The 16,539-nt window shown below is 40.4% G+C and overlaps 1 protein-coding gene across 8 annotated transcripts in view; it reads right to left on the reverse strand.

Moving 5' to 3' along the window:
* The window catches only part of VRK2 (VRK serine/threonine kinase 2), a 42,930-nt gene extending 26,816 nt beyond the window's left edge, over positions 1-16,114 (reverse strand). For 2 of the 8 annotated variants that reach the window (XM_068153263.1, XM_068153261.1), the window contains exons 1-7: positions 15,961-16,111; positions 15,525-15,665; positions 6,204-6,259; positions 5,718-5,787; positions 4,830-4,917; positions 4,582-4,690; positions 2,212-2,304 (exon numbers count right to left, since the gene is read on the reverse strand). In XM_068153263.1, the coding sequence (XP_068009364.1) occupies positions 2,212-2,304; positions 4,582-4,690; positions 4,830-4,917; positions 5,718-5,787; positions 6,204-6,259; positions 15,525-15,660 (552 nt within the window). In that variant the 5' untranslated portion in view covers positions 15,661-15,665; positions 15,961-16,111. Of the gene's footprint in view, positions 1-2,211; positions 2,305-4,581; positions 4,691-4,829; positions 4,918-5,717; positions 5,788-6,203; positions 6,260-11,667; positions 11,850-15,524; positions 15,666-15,960 lie in introns of those variants that run through there. The other 6 variants (XM_068153262.1, XM_068153260.1, XM_068153264.1 and 3 more) reach the window with 5 other exon arrangements.
* Positions 16,115-16,539: the final 425 nt, after the last annotated feature.

Genomic DNA, 16,539 nt, shown 5'->3' on the forward strand with positions numbered 1-16,539 from the left:
ATACAGTACACATTACCTTAGAATACATTTAGAAACAACCATGGTCTACATGGCTGCAGATGGGTTATGGTATAGATATCATGGCTTCAGGGCAATTAGCAGACCTGTGGCCACTTACAGAAGTTCTAGAGCCCATGACTTGAAAGTTATCTGAATAATATCTGAATTGTTCTAAGTTTTCTCAAGCAGACAGAAATGAAAGTTTAACTAATACCTTACAAATGCAAATAAGGCTTTGCAATTCTCTCCTAATTTAACTCTCTGAATTAGAATAGGGTTTTTAAAAATGTTTTGTAGACTAGCATCAGTGGAAAAAGAAATTTTACTGACTAATATTCTACACAAAACCTTTCAGCACTAACATGCACTTTGCACATGTTAAGCAAGGAGTTAAACTGGAATACCCATATGACTTAAGTTATGCTTCCACCTAAAACCTGACCCGTAACTCAACAGCACCTAAGTTTAGTCTGCCAACGAATTTACTGTTCAAATACTAGTATAGCATGATCTTCATGCAGACAACATAAACCAGAAAATCACCTAACAATACAGCTAATTCAAAAGCAGCTGATCAAAGTCAGCTACACATCTTAAAATTTTATGATTACTGTAAATGGACACTTCCAAAAGTATTCCAGTGTGAAAACCAGCAGCATGTCTTGTTGTCATAAAAATACACAATAGCCAAGACAAAAGAAGTCATTTGAGTTATGTTAATGGGTTTGGGTAGCAGATTGTTTTGCCTCTAAATAGCCACCTCCTCTGCATTCAGAAGGCTGGTAAACACTATAAACTGAGATTATGTACTACCTGCTACCACTGCTTAAAAACATGGTTGTTTTAAACATCCATGCTAGTTTTCAAGCTCCCTGTGTTTTAGAAAGCTGAAAAGTTAAGTTTGACTTAACTATTTAGCATTAAACTTGTAAAAAAAGCAGTGATTCAACCTCCTGTGGCACTGAGCTGTTTTGTAAAGCCTGTTTCTTTGCCACTGCAGCAGAAAATTGAAAGAAAAGACTAAGTGTTTCTTATAGCTAATTATACTGAAGTCATTTTTCCTAAATGAATTTTTTCCCCAAGAAAAGAAGCCTGATCCCATTTTACTAACTGAAGGGGCAAAAAGGCAATTTTAAGAGCATGTGGAGTAAGACAAGATCAAAAGATTTGTTTCAAAACATCTCACCAAAACACTTCCATTCCAAAGCTAGCTTGAAGCTTCAGTGTTAGAGAGCAGCAAGTTAAGTCCCCCTTACCTGTTACATCCCATACAACGAGTAGGACACAAGAATTAGCAATATGGAAACACAATTCATGACAATATTAGAAAGGCAGAACTCTCAGGAAGGAAAATCCAATAGGCTACATCTTTCTACTAATACACTGCAACTGGCTGTGGTGGGTTGAAATTTCCCCCCAGTATTAACTTTGCCAGACCAATTCAGTTAGAAGCAAATGAAGCTGTATTTACAAGCAAACACTACACTCCACAATGGCATGCAATGAATGTCTACAAAATAGACAGTATTTACAATATTATACAGATACTTACAATTAGCAAACAACACAAAACCCCCCTGGTCAAAAAGACCAGGGAGAGATGTTCCACTGCCCCCCACCCCAATCCCTCCTGTCACAAGAGAGAGAGGAGTTGAGAGAGAAAGCAGTGGGTTAGACTTATCCCAGGGCAGCCAGAAGCACCTTATCTCTCTCCTAAGTGAAGCAAAACAGCTGAGATCAGAAGAGGAAGGAATGGGAAAGAATTGTTATGGTACAACTCCTCTTATGCCAAACATTTACCCATTGAATTTGTTTAGAATAATCTTTTGTTTTCCTTTTTACACCCAACAGTGATTTATTTATATTTTTCTACTTTTCTGCTCAAAATCTGCAGCTAAATTTTAAAGGCATAGCCAAAAACCACCACACTGGCATAACCTAGAAGAGCAATTAGGTCCTCACACATGCCTTCTTGATTAGCTTACCCATCCGCAAGAGTACCACAGCCAGCAGAAAACAGAGGGAACAAAGCAGTTTTGTTGATTCTTTTTCAAACTTTTAGTCCTATGGAGCCACTCTTGGAGCTGTCATGATATGAGTGTTCATGCATGAATGCCTTCTAAAACAGGAATTGCTACTGCAGAATATAGGTAAAACTACTAAACTGTTATAAATGCATTAAAGTAATAGTAGATAAATAAGCATGCTTACCTCATGTGGATTGGTGTAGCCCAGAAGTAGGTTTGCTGCTTTAATGTCACCATGAACATACTCATTTTCATGTATATATTCCAAAGTATCCAACTAGGAGAGGATTTAGAACAGAAAACATCATCATCATCTCCACTGAACCCCAGACCTACCACCAAATATTTCTCACTTATACAGTGAAATTGAGGGCTACACAGACTGAGCTGAGAAATTTGTTTTGAGATAGAGCACAAGGACTACCCACTCCCATCCAGAGGGTCTGCTCTCATCGGGCACACGGCTAATGACAAATCACAAGCAAGACGCACTTTGCCATGGGGTATCCCTGTGTAACTACCTACGAGTACCAACTTCAAAGGTTGCAAATCAAGAATGAAACTAGTACTTTATAGACAATGGAGGAAATATCAAGACCATCAAGCTCTTAAAAACCATATATTTAATCAGCCCTGAAGGTTTGTAATATATTTCATCCTGGCAGTTATTATATGACCTGCATTTCACATCACCAACCCCCTGCATCATCAGCATCCTGCTTCAGCTCCTTACTCAGGTACAATAGCTCTAATTATTATTAAAAAGAACATATTTGCATGTGGAAAATACAAAGGACATTCTAACCCTGGCTTTTGGAGAGTAACAAGAGTGCTACAAGTTTGTCAGTTATGAGACTACAAAAGCCCTTCACTTTTTAATTATTGTTTAGTTTAAAATGAAACTTCAGAGTTGTCCAGTCTAAACCTTCTGCTTCAAGATGCACTAATGTAAATTAGATTGGATTTGGAAAGAGAATAATCAAGTTTTAAATGTCCATAAGGATGGGCATTTGCAGCCTCTGGGAAGTGCATTCTAGTACTAAGACATTCTTCTTGCAAAAACTTTTCCTTTGTACTCAAGAGCTCCTCCACACAGTAATAGCAGCCTCACAGAATCCCAGCATGGTAGGAGTTGGAAGGGATCACTTGGGATTATTTAATCCAATCTTCTTGCTAAAAGCAGGGTCATCCAGAGCAGGTGGCACAGGAACACATCCAAGCAGATTTTGAAGGTCTCTAGACAAAACCCCACAACCTCTCTAGAGCCTGTTAAAGCCTGTTCCAGTGCACTAACACCACCCCAAAAAAGAAGTTTTTCCATATGTTTAGGCAGAACCTTCTGCATTTCCAGTTTGTGCCCACTGCCCCTTGTCCCTGTTGCACCACTGAAAAGAATCTGGCCCCATCTTCTTGACACCCACCCATCAGATACTGATAAAGATTGGTGTGGTGGGTTGAAAAATTCCCCCTGAACATAAAACTACCACAGTTGGTGAGATCCCCTCTCAGTCTTCTCTTCTTTGGGCTAAACAGCCCCAGGTCTCTCACACATTCCTCTTAAAAGAGATGCTTCAGTCCCCTCATCACCTTCGTAACCCTCTGTTGGACTCCAGCAGTTCCTTGTTTCTCTTGATCTGGGGAGCCCAGAACAATTCTCCAAATGTGGCCACAGTAGAGTTGAGCCTCCCTCAATCTGCTGGCCACACTCTTTTTAATGTACTTCAAAGACACCACTGACCTTCTTTCCCACAGGAGCACAGTGCTATCTCACAGCTTGTTGCCCATCAGGACTCCCAGATCATTCCTCATGTAGCTACTTTGTGGTAGGTCAAACCCCAATCTCTGATGGGACATGAGGTTATTCCTTCCCAGGTGTAGTGTTCTACATTTGCCCTTTTTGAACTGTGGTAGGTTCCTCTCTGCCCAACTCTCCAGCCTGTCTAGATCTCATTGAATAGCATAACAGCCTGACAGTGTGTCAGCCACTCCTCCTAGAGCTGTATCATCAGCAAACTTGCTCAGAGTACAATTTGTCACAGCACAAATGATATCACAAAGAAGTGCCTATATAATCATCTGTTAGTATGCACCAGCCTGCACACATTTGAAAACAAAAGTGATATTTGCTTACTGGCCTAATGCTGGCCTCTACAATCAGTGTGTTCAGCAAACAACCTCAACATTTTGCATTCCAGCATGCAATTGTGAACTTTGACAGATATGGATGTCTAATACAATACCCTACAGACACAGGGAAGAAAATAAAATCAATACAAGTTAAAGCACATGAGAATAAGCTTACACATCTCAGCCTAGACATGCACTTTGAAGTGGATGGCCTATGCTTTAATATATTAAAATAAAAAACTAGTTTGAGTCCACCAACTTCCAGGTTGGTAAGGGGTCTTGATTTTCTACTGTAAGAAAACACATAACATTTACACATTTAATTCTAAACTCAAGAGCTACCTAAAGGAACTACATAAGGAGGATAATTTTCTAGTTGAACTCAGCAAGTTCAAGACATAGCAATCTCCCCCCTCTTTGTACATACCATTCGTGCCCCAAGTTGCAGAACAGTCTTCTTCTTAAATCTGCTTCCACAATCTTCAAAGATTCTCTGAAGGTCTTCCCCAAGTCTCTCCATGACCATGAACCTATAGCTACCAGGAAATATATAAAAAAGGAGAAATCCTTCAAGGCAAGAGTGCAAGTTTATGTCAAATTGAAAGGATTCCTCTCCATTTTGTTGAAAATGGATCTTCAGTCACTTTGAGGCTTAATTACAACTCGTTTTATTACCTTTTTCCCTTGTATTCAGCCAAGCCTGATCCCCAAAACACTGGAATCCCTAGGCATTTTATTTTCTTGAGATTCATCCATTTTCTTACTGTAACAACAATAAAAAAGATAACATTAGGTTAAAGGCAGCTAGAGAATTTCCAGTTTGATGTGGGGTTTTTCTGGTGATTTTGTTTTAGCTATCAAGTCAGGACTTTGAATGAAACGACACAAGACTTATTTGGCAGTTTGTGTAGCAAACAATTCAGAACATACTTTACTCTGAAGTTCTCCATATGGTTCAAAAAAAGAATTATTTTTGTCTAGCAATGTGATACTTTGCTCCCTTAGATGGCAGGTGAGCAATTATCAATAGCTGAAGAAATAATTCTTTCAGAAGCTCTAGTCAATACAGAATGCTTCAAGCTATCTAAAGTGCTTATGTCTACCAGCAATCTAAGTCATCTAAAGTCTTGAGGACAGTTCCCATGAATAAATCACATCCATGCTTAAGTGTCTGCAGAACCAAGTGCTTTGATTACTACTAAATCCTGTGATGATTACACACACTCTTATCTCTGCACATGGGAATAGTTACTAGCATAAATACAGTCACCAATTAGTCCACGTAGCACCTCTGTTCCAAGGCTGGCCTCACTGGAGTCCATTCATTGTTGTGCACCCTGAAGAGTGCACATAATAAATTTGGAACACCTCAGAAAGGACAAGGATAACATTCAAGCAAAGAAACATGTAGAAATCTACAACTATTACAGCAACAACTAGAATTAGTTTAGCATCTATTAAATGAGTTTGCTATTAAACTCTAGAGCAACAGTAGTTATAATAAGTAGTTAAACTCAAACTTGCACTTGAAGCTACTTGAATCAGAATTAAGACATTACTTACTGTGCTCTTGTTTTGCAGCCCTCTGGTAAAATTTCAGTTCAGAAAACAAGGGGCCATTTTCAAGATATTCCTATTAAGAAGTAAACTTAGTATCAGAAAATACATTCAAAAGACAACAGTTTCAAGAGAGGTATATAAGAAACTCCAAGACAATTAAGCCCCTTTTTCTGACCCCTCACCTCCCACACACTATGATATCTGAAATGTAGTTTAAATAAGTGGCTAAAAATAAAAGTTGTTTAGCAATACAGGCTGCCTAAGTTCACAGCCTGATGTTCCTTAGTAAATTGTTGAGGGCAGTAATCAAGGAAAGGATCAAGTCAAGAAAATACTGTGTATCATGGAAGTGTCAAGCATATAGTAAAAAATAAAAAGGAAAGCCAAAAGCCAGAAGCATCCAATACAGATCTGATAGTGAAAATAAGGATAATGAAAAGAAAGAAATGCATGCTAGTTAACAGTTTAGAAATGAGATCTACACATTACCACTTTAATTACATGAACTGCATCATCATCCACAGGAACATGAATTTGAGGGGAAGCTGCAAAAGGAGACAGAGATGGGAATCAAGCTGTAAACAACAAAACATAAATGCAAACAAAGACCAAGCTAACACAGCATACAGTCATTAGAAAATATACATGAAAAAGATACTCAACATTTGACCTGAACTTCCTGCTTTCAAAGGTCAAAGTTGTGCAAAGTTCAAAGAAAAAAAAACAAATGGAAAACAACAAACACAAGAGTTTTAATCAACAAGTACAAAAGCAATTTTAGCCCACATTCTGAGAAGTCTGTCCCTCGATGCTAATTCAGGAGTAAGCAGGATGTCCCCATTGCAGGCCTGTACCAGAACGAAGTATTTCATTATAACAGACTGTGTTTAAGTCATTCCAGTCAATTGGATCACCTCCCTATTTGGTTACTATCAATCCACTGCCATGACAAAGACACTTAAAAGTTATGACCTACATTATGCCTCTAGACAGGACTGTCTGCATTCCTCTATTGCAAATTAATTTGGCCTAGAACTTTGATTTTTATGCTGACTTTATTTAGACATTGGCCTAAGTTAGGGATAGCACCGCCACCACCTTCCTAACAGGGGAAGAGGGATTGTGCCTCTTAGTGCAAGTAGAGATTTCAAAACAGTAATTGACCACATGTGCCAATTACAGCCCAGGAGACAGAACCTCTCTGCACAGACAATGCAATTCTATTTTCTTCTGACCCTGAGAGAACTATCAGTTCTCTTCGATACTACTGAAGCTACATGGAGCTACACTGGGATTAAGATTTAATGAGACTAAATCATCTGTTAGAATCATCACTGAAAAACACTAAAAAGAATACAGTTCCTAGGAAATAAGTGTCCCTTTCAAACTTCTTACAATGATCAAATACCAGCAACAGTCCAGGTGTGAAACACTTCAACTACCAGCACACACAAAAATATACTGCTTTTATCCACATAATAAAAATCAAATAAACTTAGATCTAATCAAACCATCCAAGTTACATTTTTTTTTTGATGGTCAGGACACAATAATGTTTTTGCAATGAACAGACTCCCTCAGCTGCCATTCTCCTTCAATTCTGCTCCGTATCTGGGTTAAATCTTACAGCACACACACCTGACACCCACAAGGTCCTCACTGCCTTCTGCTTGACACTTTCCTATGTGAATACTCCTGTGCAAATAATGCATTAAGATGAAATTAACATATCCTAAAACAGCAGCTCTGGATGGTATGAAGTGTCCACAGACTCAAACTTGCAGCAGTCACATTCAGAACACAGTTTTTAAAATATCATACAACCAGGAAGGCAATTTTGGCAAACTTTGTTCTTATCACACCAGTTGATAAGTATAGAGAAGTATCAAATTTAGATGCATTTGAAAAAGTCTGATCTAACTTCCCTGTAGATATCTTGACATTTTATAAAGAGAGGCCTCACTCATGGTAATCTGAAACAGACAGTAACAACTGTCAGGTTAATGAAGAAGAGCAATTAACAGGAAGTTGCCCCAAAAAAGGGCCTAACCCCTGGGGTTCTTACACTGTGCTGGTGTGGATGGTTTTCAGTCACACCCTAGCAAAACTAACCAGCAGTCATTACAATGCAAGAAGGGGAAAGAAAGAAGGAAAAAAAAATAATAATCAGACAAAGCTCAAGAAGATACAGAAACAGATGCTCCACAAAATGAGCAACAGAACATTCACATCTGCAAAGGGGAAATGGTACTACTGGCTTTTACCACACATACATGAAACAAGGTATAACATTCCCAATGGGCAACGCTAGATCTCTCAGACAGATAGTGGTCAGACAATCTGATACAGAGATGTAGAAGCTGCATGCATAGATTTGGTCCCATCATGTTACCTCACCATTCATGTATCAGGCATCGGTACCTCAGCTGCAGCTCAGAAATAAGCCACACTATTTTTTGCCCATAAATGAACATAAATGTTTTTTTAAAAAATGGTCTCATTACTATGTATAGTTACTTAACAGACTGGAAAGGCTCCCAAGGTTTAACAAACAGTCTGATTACATACCTCATAGACCACCACCACATACTCTCCTGCGAGTTTAGCTCATAGTTAATTACTGTATACTTGTAATTAGCCATGTGCTAGCATCGTTCTGTGTGGTAGCACATGGCTATTTATAATATTACAATCAGCTAAACGCTAGACTGCAGGACAGTAAGCAGAGACCCTGCAGGAGAGCAATGTTGATAGGCAGGAGGTCTCTGATGGCATAGAAATACACACACATATACTGAGATTATGGTTGCAAATTGTATCTTAAAATACCATAGTAAGTTCACCGTTTACAGGGTACGTTGCTTTTATCAACTGAGATGCACAATCTCCTTAAATTTTAGGGGAGGTACATTGATGTATACACACAATTAAAACCACTGTCTGCATAACTTTTAACTGGGAACACTGGTGCAAGATGAAGCACGTAGTGGGCTATGGCTGTTTCTATTTCACGCCAATACAAGTCTCACAAAACATCTGCGAACGGCAAAGGGCACAGCTCCGTTTGCCTTTCCTCCTCCCGCCCCATTCCACAACTGCAGCTACCATGCCAATGAAAAGCATGTGAATTTAAAATGCACTGTGAAATAAAGCTGTGCAGCAAGATTCACGCTCTTTGCCGTGATTTCCAACTGTTGTGCCTACACAACACAGCAAATAACTTACCTCAAATTAACCCATGTCCAGAATTCCCTGGTTTCACCCAGGCAGAGCAGTTATAGCCTTATCATCCTCTTTAATCATGAATTTCATCCATTTAGTTGCTGAGTGCTACAACCTTAATTAATGTAGCTTTCTAAATGTTAATAAGAAATGGCAACAAAAGGGTGTTTCTGGATGAACTGTGATTTCCTACCACCACACAGCACAATTGCATGCAGTCTGACAAAGAAACGTGCCAATTCTATTTGCCAGTTCAAATGTGCTTGTTGTAGTTTTAGCAGTTAATTTGTGGCAGTCACATTTGGAATACAGTGAAATATTTTCAATGGCTCTCACAGAACCAGTTTTGTTGACAAAGTTTACACAATGGAAAAGAAAACAGCATTGATTTGGCAGTTTGGAAAACCCCTGCTCCTGTCCACAGCTGGTGTCTTTGCCACTGCTGGGTATTTTCAGGATATATTTGATTAGGAAACACAAATAAAATTACTTCAGAAGTTCTTGGATTGCAAGTATTTTATTTTTGCTTCGTTTCACTGGGTAACTAATCAAGAGTAGTATTATTTTCAGCTTAGTTCTTTGTAAAAATAAAAGCTAATCTCAAACATATCAAAGTTAGAGGCTACCTATTAAAAAAAAATATGGGAAAATTCTAAGCCTATTTAAGTCCAGCCAAGAGCTGTAAAATAAAATAGCTAACAAACAAAGGGGGAGTATTGCTCAGAGCATCTAAGAATAAAATTGATCCACTCTGCAGGAGTGTAGTTACTAAAACCAAAAAGTACACAAATAAAATGTATCATCTGCTATTTAACACACAACTTCAAATATTTCCTACACATGGAGGGCATTAAAGCAAGTATTGAAAGCTGACCAAAACTCGCTGCTCTCTCCCTGCACCACCCCCCACCCCCAACCTTTGCATTATCCAATATTCTCAAGAGCCAAAATATTCAGTGTTTGAAGGCTATTTATAGTCCATTTTTAATGTAGCCTAAGGAAGACCTGCTTCCCTGCACATTGCTCCTTTAATGATGCATCATCCCTTCCTGGACAACTCTTTTCAGCAGTGTTTATAAGTATGGTTTTTCTATATTCTTCGAGATATTTTATGAATGCAAAATTTTACTCTACAAATTATATGTACATAGCCCTCTGTACCCTGCTTTAAAACCATCTTCCACAAGGCCTAACTAAACTGGTTTTAGTAGAAAATTGTGCTCAGCTGCTAAACTGTTCTGCAGATAACTGCAAATGCCTGCAAGTTAAGAATATTCAGTTCTGGTAGGAAATTTCACTACATTTCTTATACATACTTCTATGGAATTTTAATTCATTACTGCCAAAGTTTTGTATTCCCCAGCAATAGAAACCACTGATTTTCAAAGTTAATTGCTTTAAGCTGGAACAGGTATGACACATCCTTTAACCCCAAGCAGAAAAGACATGCATGGTCTGCCCTTACAGCACTCTCCAGAGGGAGTCCAGGCCTCTAATATTTAAAACCTGATGCACAAACTGTTTTCTGGCAAGATTCTGCTCCAGCCCATCTGCTAGGCTAACACAGTGCCCACTCAAAAGATACTAAGCCAGTTTCAGTGGGGTAGAGGTGCCAAAGACCGCTGAAGGGAGCCCCCTCTATGAGGCAAAAGGTGCCCTATTGTTCACCTGAAGTGATTCCTGCTACCATGTAACACTGCTTAGAAATACAACCCCCACCAATTGAAAAAAAACAAACAAACCCATTCAGACCTGTTTTCTTGACTTACTAGTTTTATTTCATATGCCAGGGTCTCAGGCCCTACCTAGAACTCTCACAAGGTGGATTGATAAAGAGCATGACAATGTCTCTCAAATCACAAGTCCAAACATACAAAAAAAACCCCAAGCACCCAAACAATACATTATGTGGCAGAACAGTGAAGTGTAATAGTAATGATCTCTGCAGGGGCCGGGGGGGAGGGTTGTTAGCAATAATAAAAAATTGTGTGCTGGCTATACTGTGCCAGATTCTGAGCAGTGCACAATTATCACTGGTTACAATTTTCTCAGTATGTACAATCCTGAGTGTCTCCTATTGTAACAACACAAGCATAAATACAAGTCAGACAGCAACAAAACACCTGCTGCAAAGCCAGCTACAAAAAATGGTTTCAGAACTCCTAGTTTTCACCTCTTACTTACAAAGCTCCACGACAATATAGATACCTAACACTACATTGTAAATGTGTTTTAATTGTAAGAGACTAACAAACATGCATGCAAGTATAGAAAAGTAAGTATTTTGCACAACCATCAGTTTCCATGAGAAACAAGCCTGCAGGTAGAGAGTGCTGTGTACAGCAGATTTCACTGCTACAGTGTAATCTGCATGAACCATTGTGTGACCATCCTGTATTTAAATTTTCAGTCAAAACTGTGCATTAATAGAGTGCTTTCAGCAAGACTAGAGAATGATTTACATAAAGACTGGTGTTAATTACTGACTGAGATCAGGAAAATAAATGAGAAAATTTACAGCTCTCACTAGCACTCTCCTCAGCTCTTGCTTAATTTTACAAGGTATTGCACTGCTCTCCACAGGGCTACAAACTAGCTGTACGACCAATAGTATGTCCTCTCCTCTCCTGGTTCCCCTCCATTCTGCTCTTATCAAAGGGGTAACAGTAATACCCAACAGGAAACCAGCACCAGTAACAAAAATCAAACAAAAATTTCTCACAACACTTACAATCCAATTGTTGTGCTGCAACAGCAATGCTTGAGAGAACATCTCTAGATGGCTTCTGTTGCTGCTGACAAGAGAGAAAGCCTTTCTCTTCAGGAGGATTGGAAGGAATTAGTATTTGTAAACTGCTGGATTTGCTCTGGTCAAGATAAAAATGCAAAGGGAATCCAAGGGAAGGAACAAGTCTACAAAGAAATAGACAAGATGGCAAAAACAGGAAAGAGAATAATCAGAAAAACAGAGCAAACATTGTAGATAGTGGTAGCTCTGATGTATGAAATAAGAAGTTTAGAAGTCCTGAACCTGAAGTGACTATTTGCATCCTAGGGCTTAGGGTCAGTGAATGCCTGCTTTCAGCAGCTTTGATTTAGTGACTATCTTCCACTGAATGCATCCCTTGCAAATATATTTTGCAGAAATACCATAAAATTTCTCAAGAACGTTGTTATAGATTAATGGAGTATGGAGTACCCTTAATGGGAAATTAAGCTATAACAATGCACATCAAAATCTTTATACCACTACTGTAAAAAAGACTTATTAAAAGCTATAACCAGCAAAGTTAACCTTTATTTTTATAAAAGGGCTGTGTTGTTCATATCTGGCAAGCAGCCAAATCTGCCTCCACTGTCCAGTCTTGCCCATCTCTCCACAGCTCTGTGTTAGCTTCTCAGTGAGAGCTTAGTGGCCCTCCCATATTGCTGTACATGCACTATAAACTAGACTGAACAGCAGAGAAGGAAAGGTGCCTCTCGGCACCAAATATCCATATCTTACTCTCAAAGGCTCGTCATCTGCTTCACTACTCTTGACTCTCAGCTGAAATCTTTTGTCAGGTTAGATTAAAAAAAAAGGAACAGTTTATTTTACATAACATTAACACATGTCAGAGATAAAGAGGTGGCCTCGGCAAAAAGGCTTCCATTATTTTCAATACTTGAGGATAATTCTTGACCGTTTCCTCTCTTAATTTTTAAATGAGCTACAGGAGAACTAAGCTTTCACTTCATTGCTACACATAACATTCACCACCCCTTCTGAGAGATTAAATGAACATGAACACCATCATAATAGTGGCAGATGTGTTTCTTCAGCCATGCTGTCACTTATGAAAACACACAGAATAGCAACACCAAGGGTCCCTAACTATATTCTCATTCTCAACTAATACATTGACTGCTTTCCACCTCAGTTCAGTGGGAACCAAACTGCAATAAACACCACAATATATGAAATCACCTCAGTGTTCTATGTGATCAGGAAGAAAGTTCCCTTAGTCCCTCTTCTCCATGGGAGCCTTCTGCCAAGTTTCTGTCTTCCTTTTGTTCATGCTTTAATAGCAATATCAAGAGACACTTTAACTTCACTTCTTAGCTATTGCTAAGGTCTGTTTTCACATGGTAGCATCTCATACAATCTCTATGCCCAGCATCCCTTAAATATAACCAACTGAAGAAGGACATAATAAGCTATTAGATAAAAAAGAAAATGAATGTAAATACTCTGTATCCATGCCAACCTTTGACTGCTCTATAACTAGTTAGCTGAACCCCCTCCATCATCCCTACTGGTTCAATCTGCGGAGCACTTAGGTACGTGTGAACTACATGAACTCCAAAGGGTATCAAAGAAACTCCACTACAGGAATCTATCAGATGCTCTCCAACTACTAACAGGAACACAGGGATTCAAAACAGTTCCTTCAGACAGCCTCAAACCACAAACTTGGTGAGAAAACACAGTGCAGCAGAGCAAACCAAGTGTAGCCCAAAGTAAAACAACAAACACCCCCAAAAAAAACCCAAAACACACAACCCACAAAAAAACCCAAACAAACAAGCAAAACACCACCAAAAATACCCCAACAAACAAGCAAACCAAGAAAACCAAACCAAAACTCAGCTCACAGGAAAGGTAGCCATAGGGCTTTCTCCAGGTTTTTCAGTGCCTGTGTTTACTTTGTGAAAAAGCAGGGGCAGTGGCATTTAGGTTGGGACTGAAATCTTTTTGTTTCATTTGCACAGGCATTCAGCGCAACGAAGCACCAGCTTACACCTTTTTCCCTCCCTTCAAAACTTTCTCCACTGAAACATGAAGTCCAGATGCACAAGTAAAAGTGTCCATCCTCCTCTAGTTTATAGCCACACATTAGTCAACTGAGCAGCCACTTTAGAGAAGCAACATCTGACCGCATATGGGACTACCACACCATGAAATAAGATACGAGTCTTCAGCTGTCATTCAGTTCTTTGTGATTAACCATAACAGACTCGAGAAAGAAAAAGAAGAGGGAGAGGAAGAACACCTCAATGCAATATAAAATGTTTCGGAACAGATAAAAGTAGACGAGCACCAGGAGACAAGACAAGAGATGTAACAAAGATCACAGTAAATAGGTCACCAAGAGACCATCGGTGCAGAAGTGCTACATTTACCTCTGCAAATACAAAACGAGCAAACACTAACTCTTCTGTAGAAAACACATACACTTTTCCTCTCTACAGCAAGTGTCTGATACTGCAATTTGACACTGATGGATAACGCCTCCATCTCCATGAAACTACATGCAATCTAGTACAACTCTGCATATTTGAAAGGAGTTGCTTGAAAGCAGGAGAATTAAGAAGGTGCAAGACATCAGAAGTCTGTTCTAATGAAAACTTGTGTCATTATAAAAATCTGGAAGTCACACTCAGTGGAAAGCTTATACTGTGTAACCACATGTCAACAGATTCTTTCCTGATAAATCACTCACTATGAAGAACACATAATTAAGAGATCCATTGGAAAAAAAAAGCAGTAACAACAAAAAAATAACAACACCTATGGGAAACAAAATTATTTTCCATAGCAGAAACGCACAAAACCAAAAAACTTAAAAATAAACCAAACCAACCAAAGGTATAGTGGATTTATTCATAAAAAGAAAGTCAATTTATGTTGAATGACTTGCTTATCAAGTTTTAAGCATTAAGACTCCAAATAAAGAGGTATCATACCTCTAACTTAAAAAGATCATGGCTTCAGGAAGAACATACTAAACTGCTTCTAGATAATTCTTTACTGCTGTCTTAGTACAAGCTCCTTTTAGCCCCTAACAGCCACTGTGGACTAGTTTGTCTGCATATGTTTGCCACAGAAAAAAACGTAAGAACACCCCAACCAAACTCCTAATACTGCCTTGAAAACCAGATTTGCTCTTTCATACAGACCAGCAACAGTAATGTATGTTGTATTCCCTCCAGTGACCCAGAATGTTTCACAAACTGCCTTTCAGAACCATTCTTTATAAAACACAGGTTGAGTGAAATACAGCAGCTTCTTCTGAAGAAAATACAGGAACATATCTGGGCTTGAGCAAATGAAAGACACCATGTCCACCTCTCAGAGGCAACACCCAGCTAAATATTATTACCATAACGTTTTTTGGATGAAAATCAATTTAGTCTCGGACAGAAGATAACATTTCCCATAACCAGAAACCCAAAGAGCACTCCAGAGTATAAGACGGGCATATGTCCAAAGCAGAAGATAACAAAAGCATTGCCAATACTTTGAAACACATCACATGCCAGCACTCTTCAGTCGCTTCTGACAACAGCAGTACCTTGCCTACTGCACCCAAGCTCTACAAAAGTGCACTAGAAGCCTGCAAACTAGGCCAGGTAACCAGTGGAGATCATGCTGCACCATCAGCAACACTGAAGGACTATGTGCAGTAAAGGTCAGAAAACCACACTTCAACACGGACAACCACCAGCACATCAACAGTAATTCCTTAAGCCCCTTCAGTCTTATTCCCATCAGAAAGTTACAAACAAATTCACAAGTCACCCTCTGAAACACCACCAATATTTCACCTAAATAGATCAAGCCAAAACCTCCCTGGCCGATCTGACTGCCCAATCTCCAGCTTTTTCCTTCGGTGTCTTTCAGGATCATGTCTCTTGGGAGAGGAGTTGGCAGCTTGCCTCTACCGCGATCCTTAGGCGGCATCACACCTTGAAGGGAGGAAAAAATGAAAGAAAAAGTTGATCTTTGTCATAAACCAGGTAACCCTCCTTGTCCTTCGCCCAAAAGGCAACCGAGCAGGGCCACAGCTCAGCTCGGCCTCCCGCGGCGATCCCCTCCAGGGCGGTGGCCGGGCCCCGGGAGGCGCTCCCCCGCTGCAGGGCCTTTCCCTCGAGTGGCAGGCCGGGGCAGCCCACTCGCGGTGGCCTCCTCTTCCACAGCTGACGAGGCGGGGATAATAAGCGGCCCACGCTCGGACGCACCACCCGCTCTCCCCGCACCCACCTGCCCAGGGCCCCCGCGGCCTCCCTCTAGCACTCGCTACAAACTTCTCAGCGCCAACTTCTCGCAGGCCAGGCCAAGGCGGCGAGAGCCTAGCCCGTACAAGAGGAGAAGGCGGGCTGCCGCCTTTCCTCGGGAAACCCGGGGCGGGGAACGTAAAAGTCCAGCCCAGCCGCCGCCAGAACGCGAGCTTGGCTCGCCGGCGCCGCGCTCCGCCCCGGGCCGAGCCTTCCGCAGCCTGCCCGCGCCCCTCAGCGAGGCGGGGCGAGGCGCGCGGGGGATGCTGCGCTCCCTCAGCCGCGGGGCGGTGGTTCTGCTGCCCTGTCAAGTGCCAGCAGGTCGTGCCAGGGGGAAGTGGAGGAGTCAGAGGGCCCTGCCTGAGCCTCATTTGCTCCCTCTTTTTAAACTGCACTCCTCAAATGAGGAACTTGCTTTTATTTTGTTTCTTAAAATGCGTTGCTGCATATAAAAGTAGTTGGTCGGACAGTTCCCTACCCGAGGTAAAACCACAAGCAGTCACAGCTCATCGGGGTTTTGAGGTGCAGCAAAGCCTACAGGAGCTGTAAGGAAGTCAGAGCTATC

The sequence above is a fragment of the Melanerpes formicivorus genome, unplaced genomic scaffold, assembly GCF_026170545.1.
Source record: "Melanerpes formicivorus ecotype bairdi unplaced genomic scaffold, bMelFor1.0.p_v2 SCAF_25, whole genome shotgun sequence".
NCBI lineage: Eukaryota > Metazoa > Chordata > Aves > Piciformes > Picidae > Melanerpes > Melanerpes formicivorus.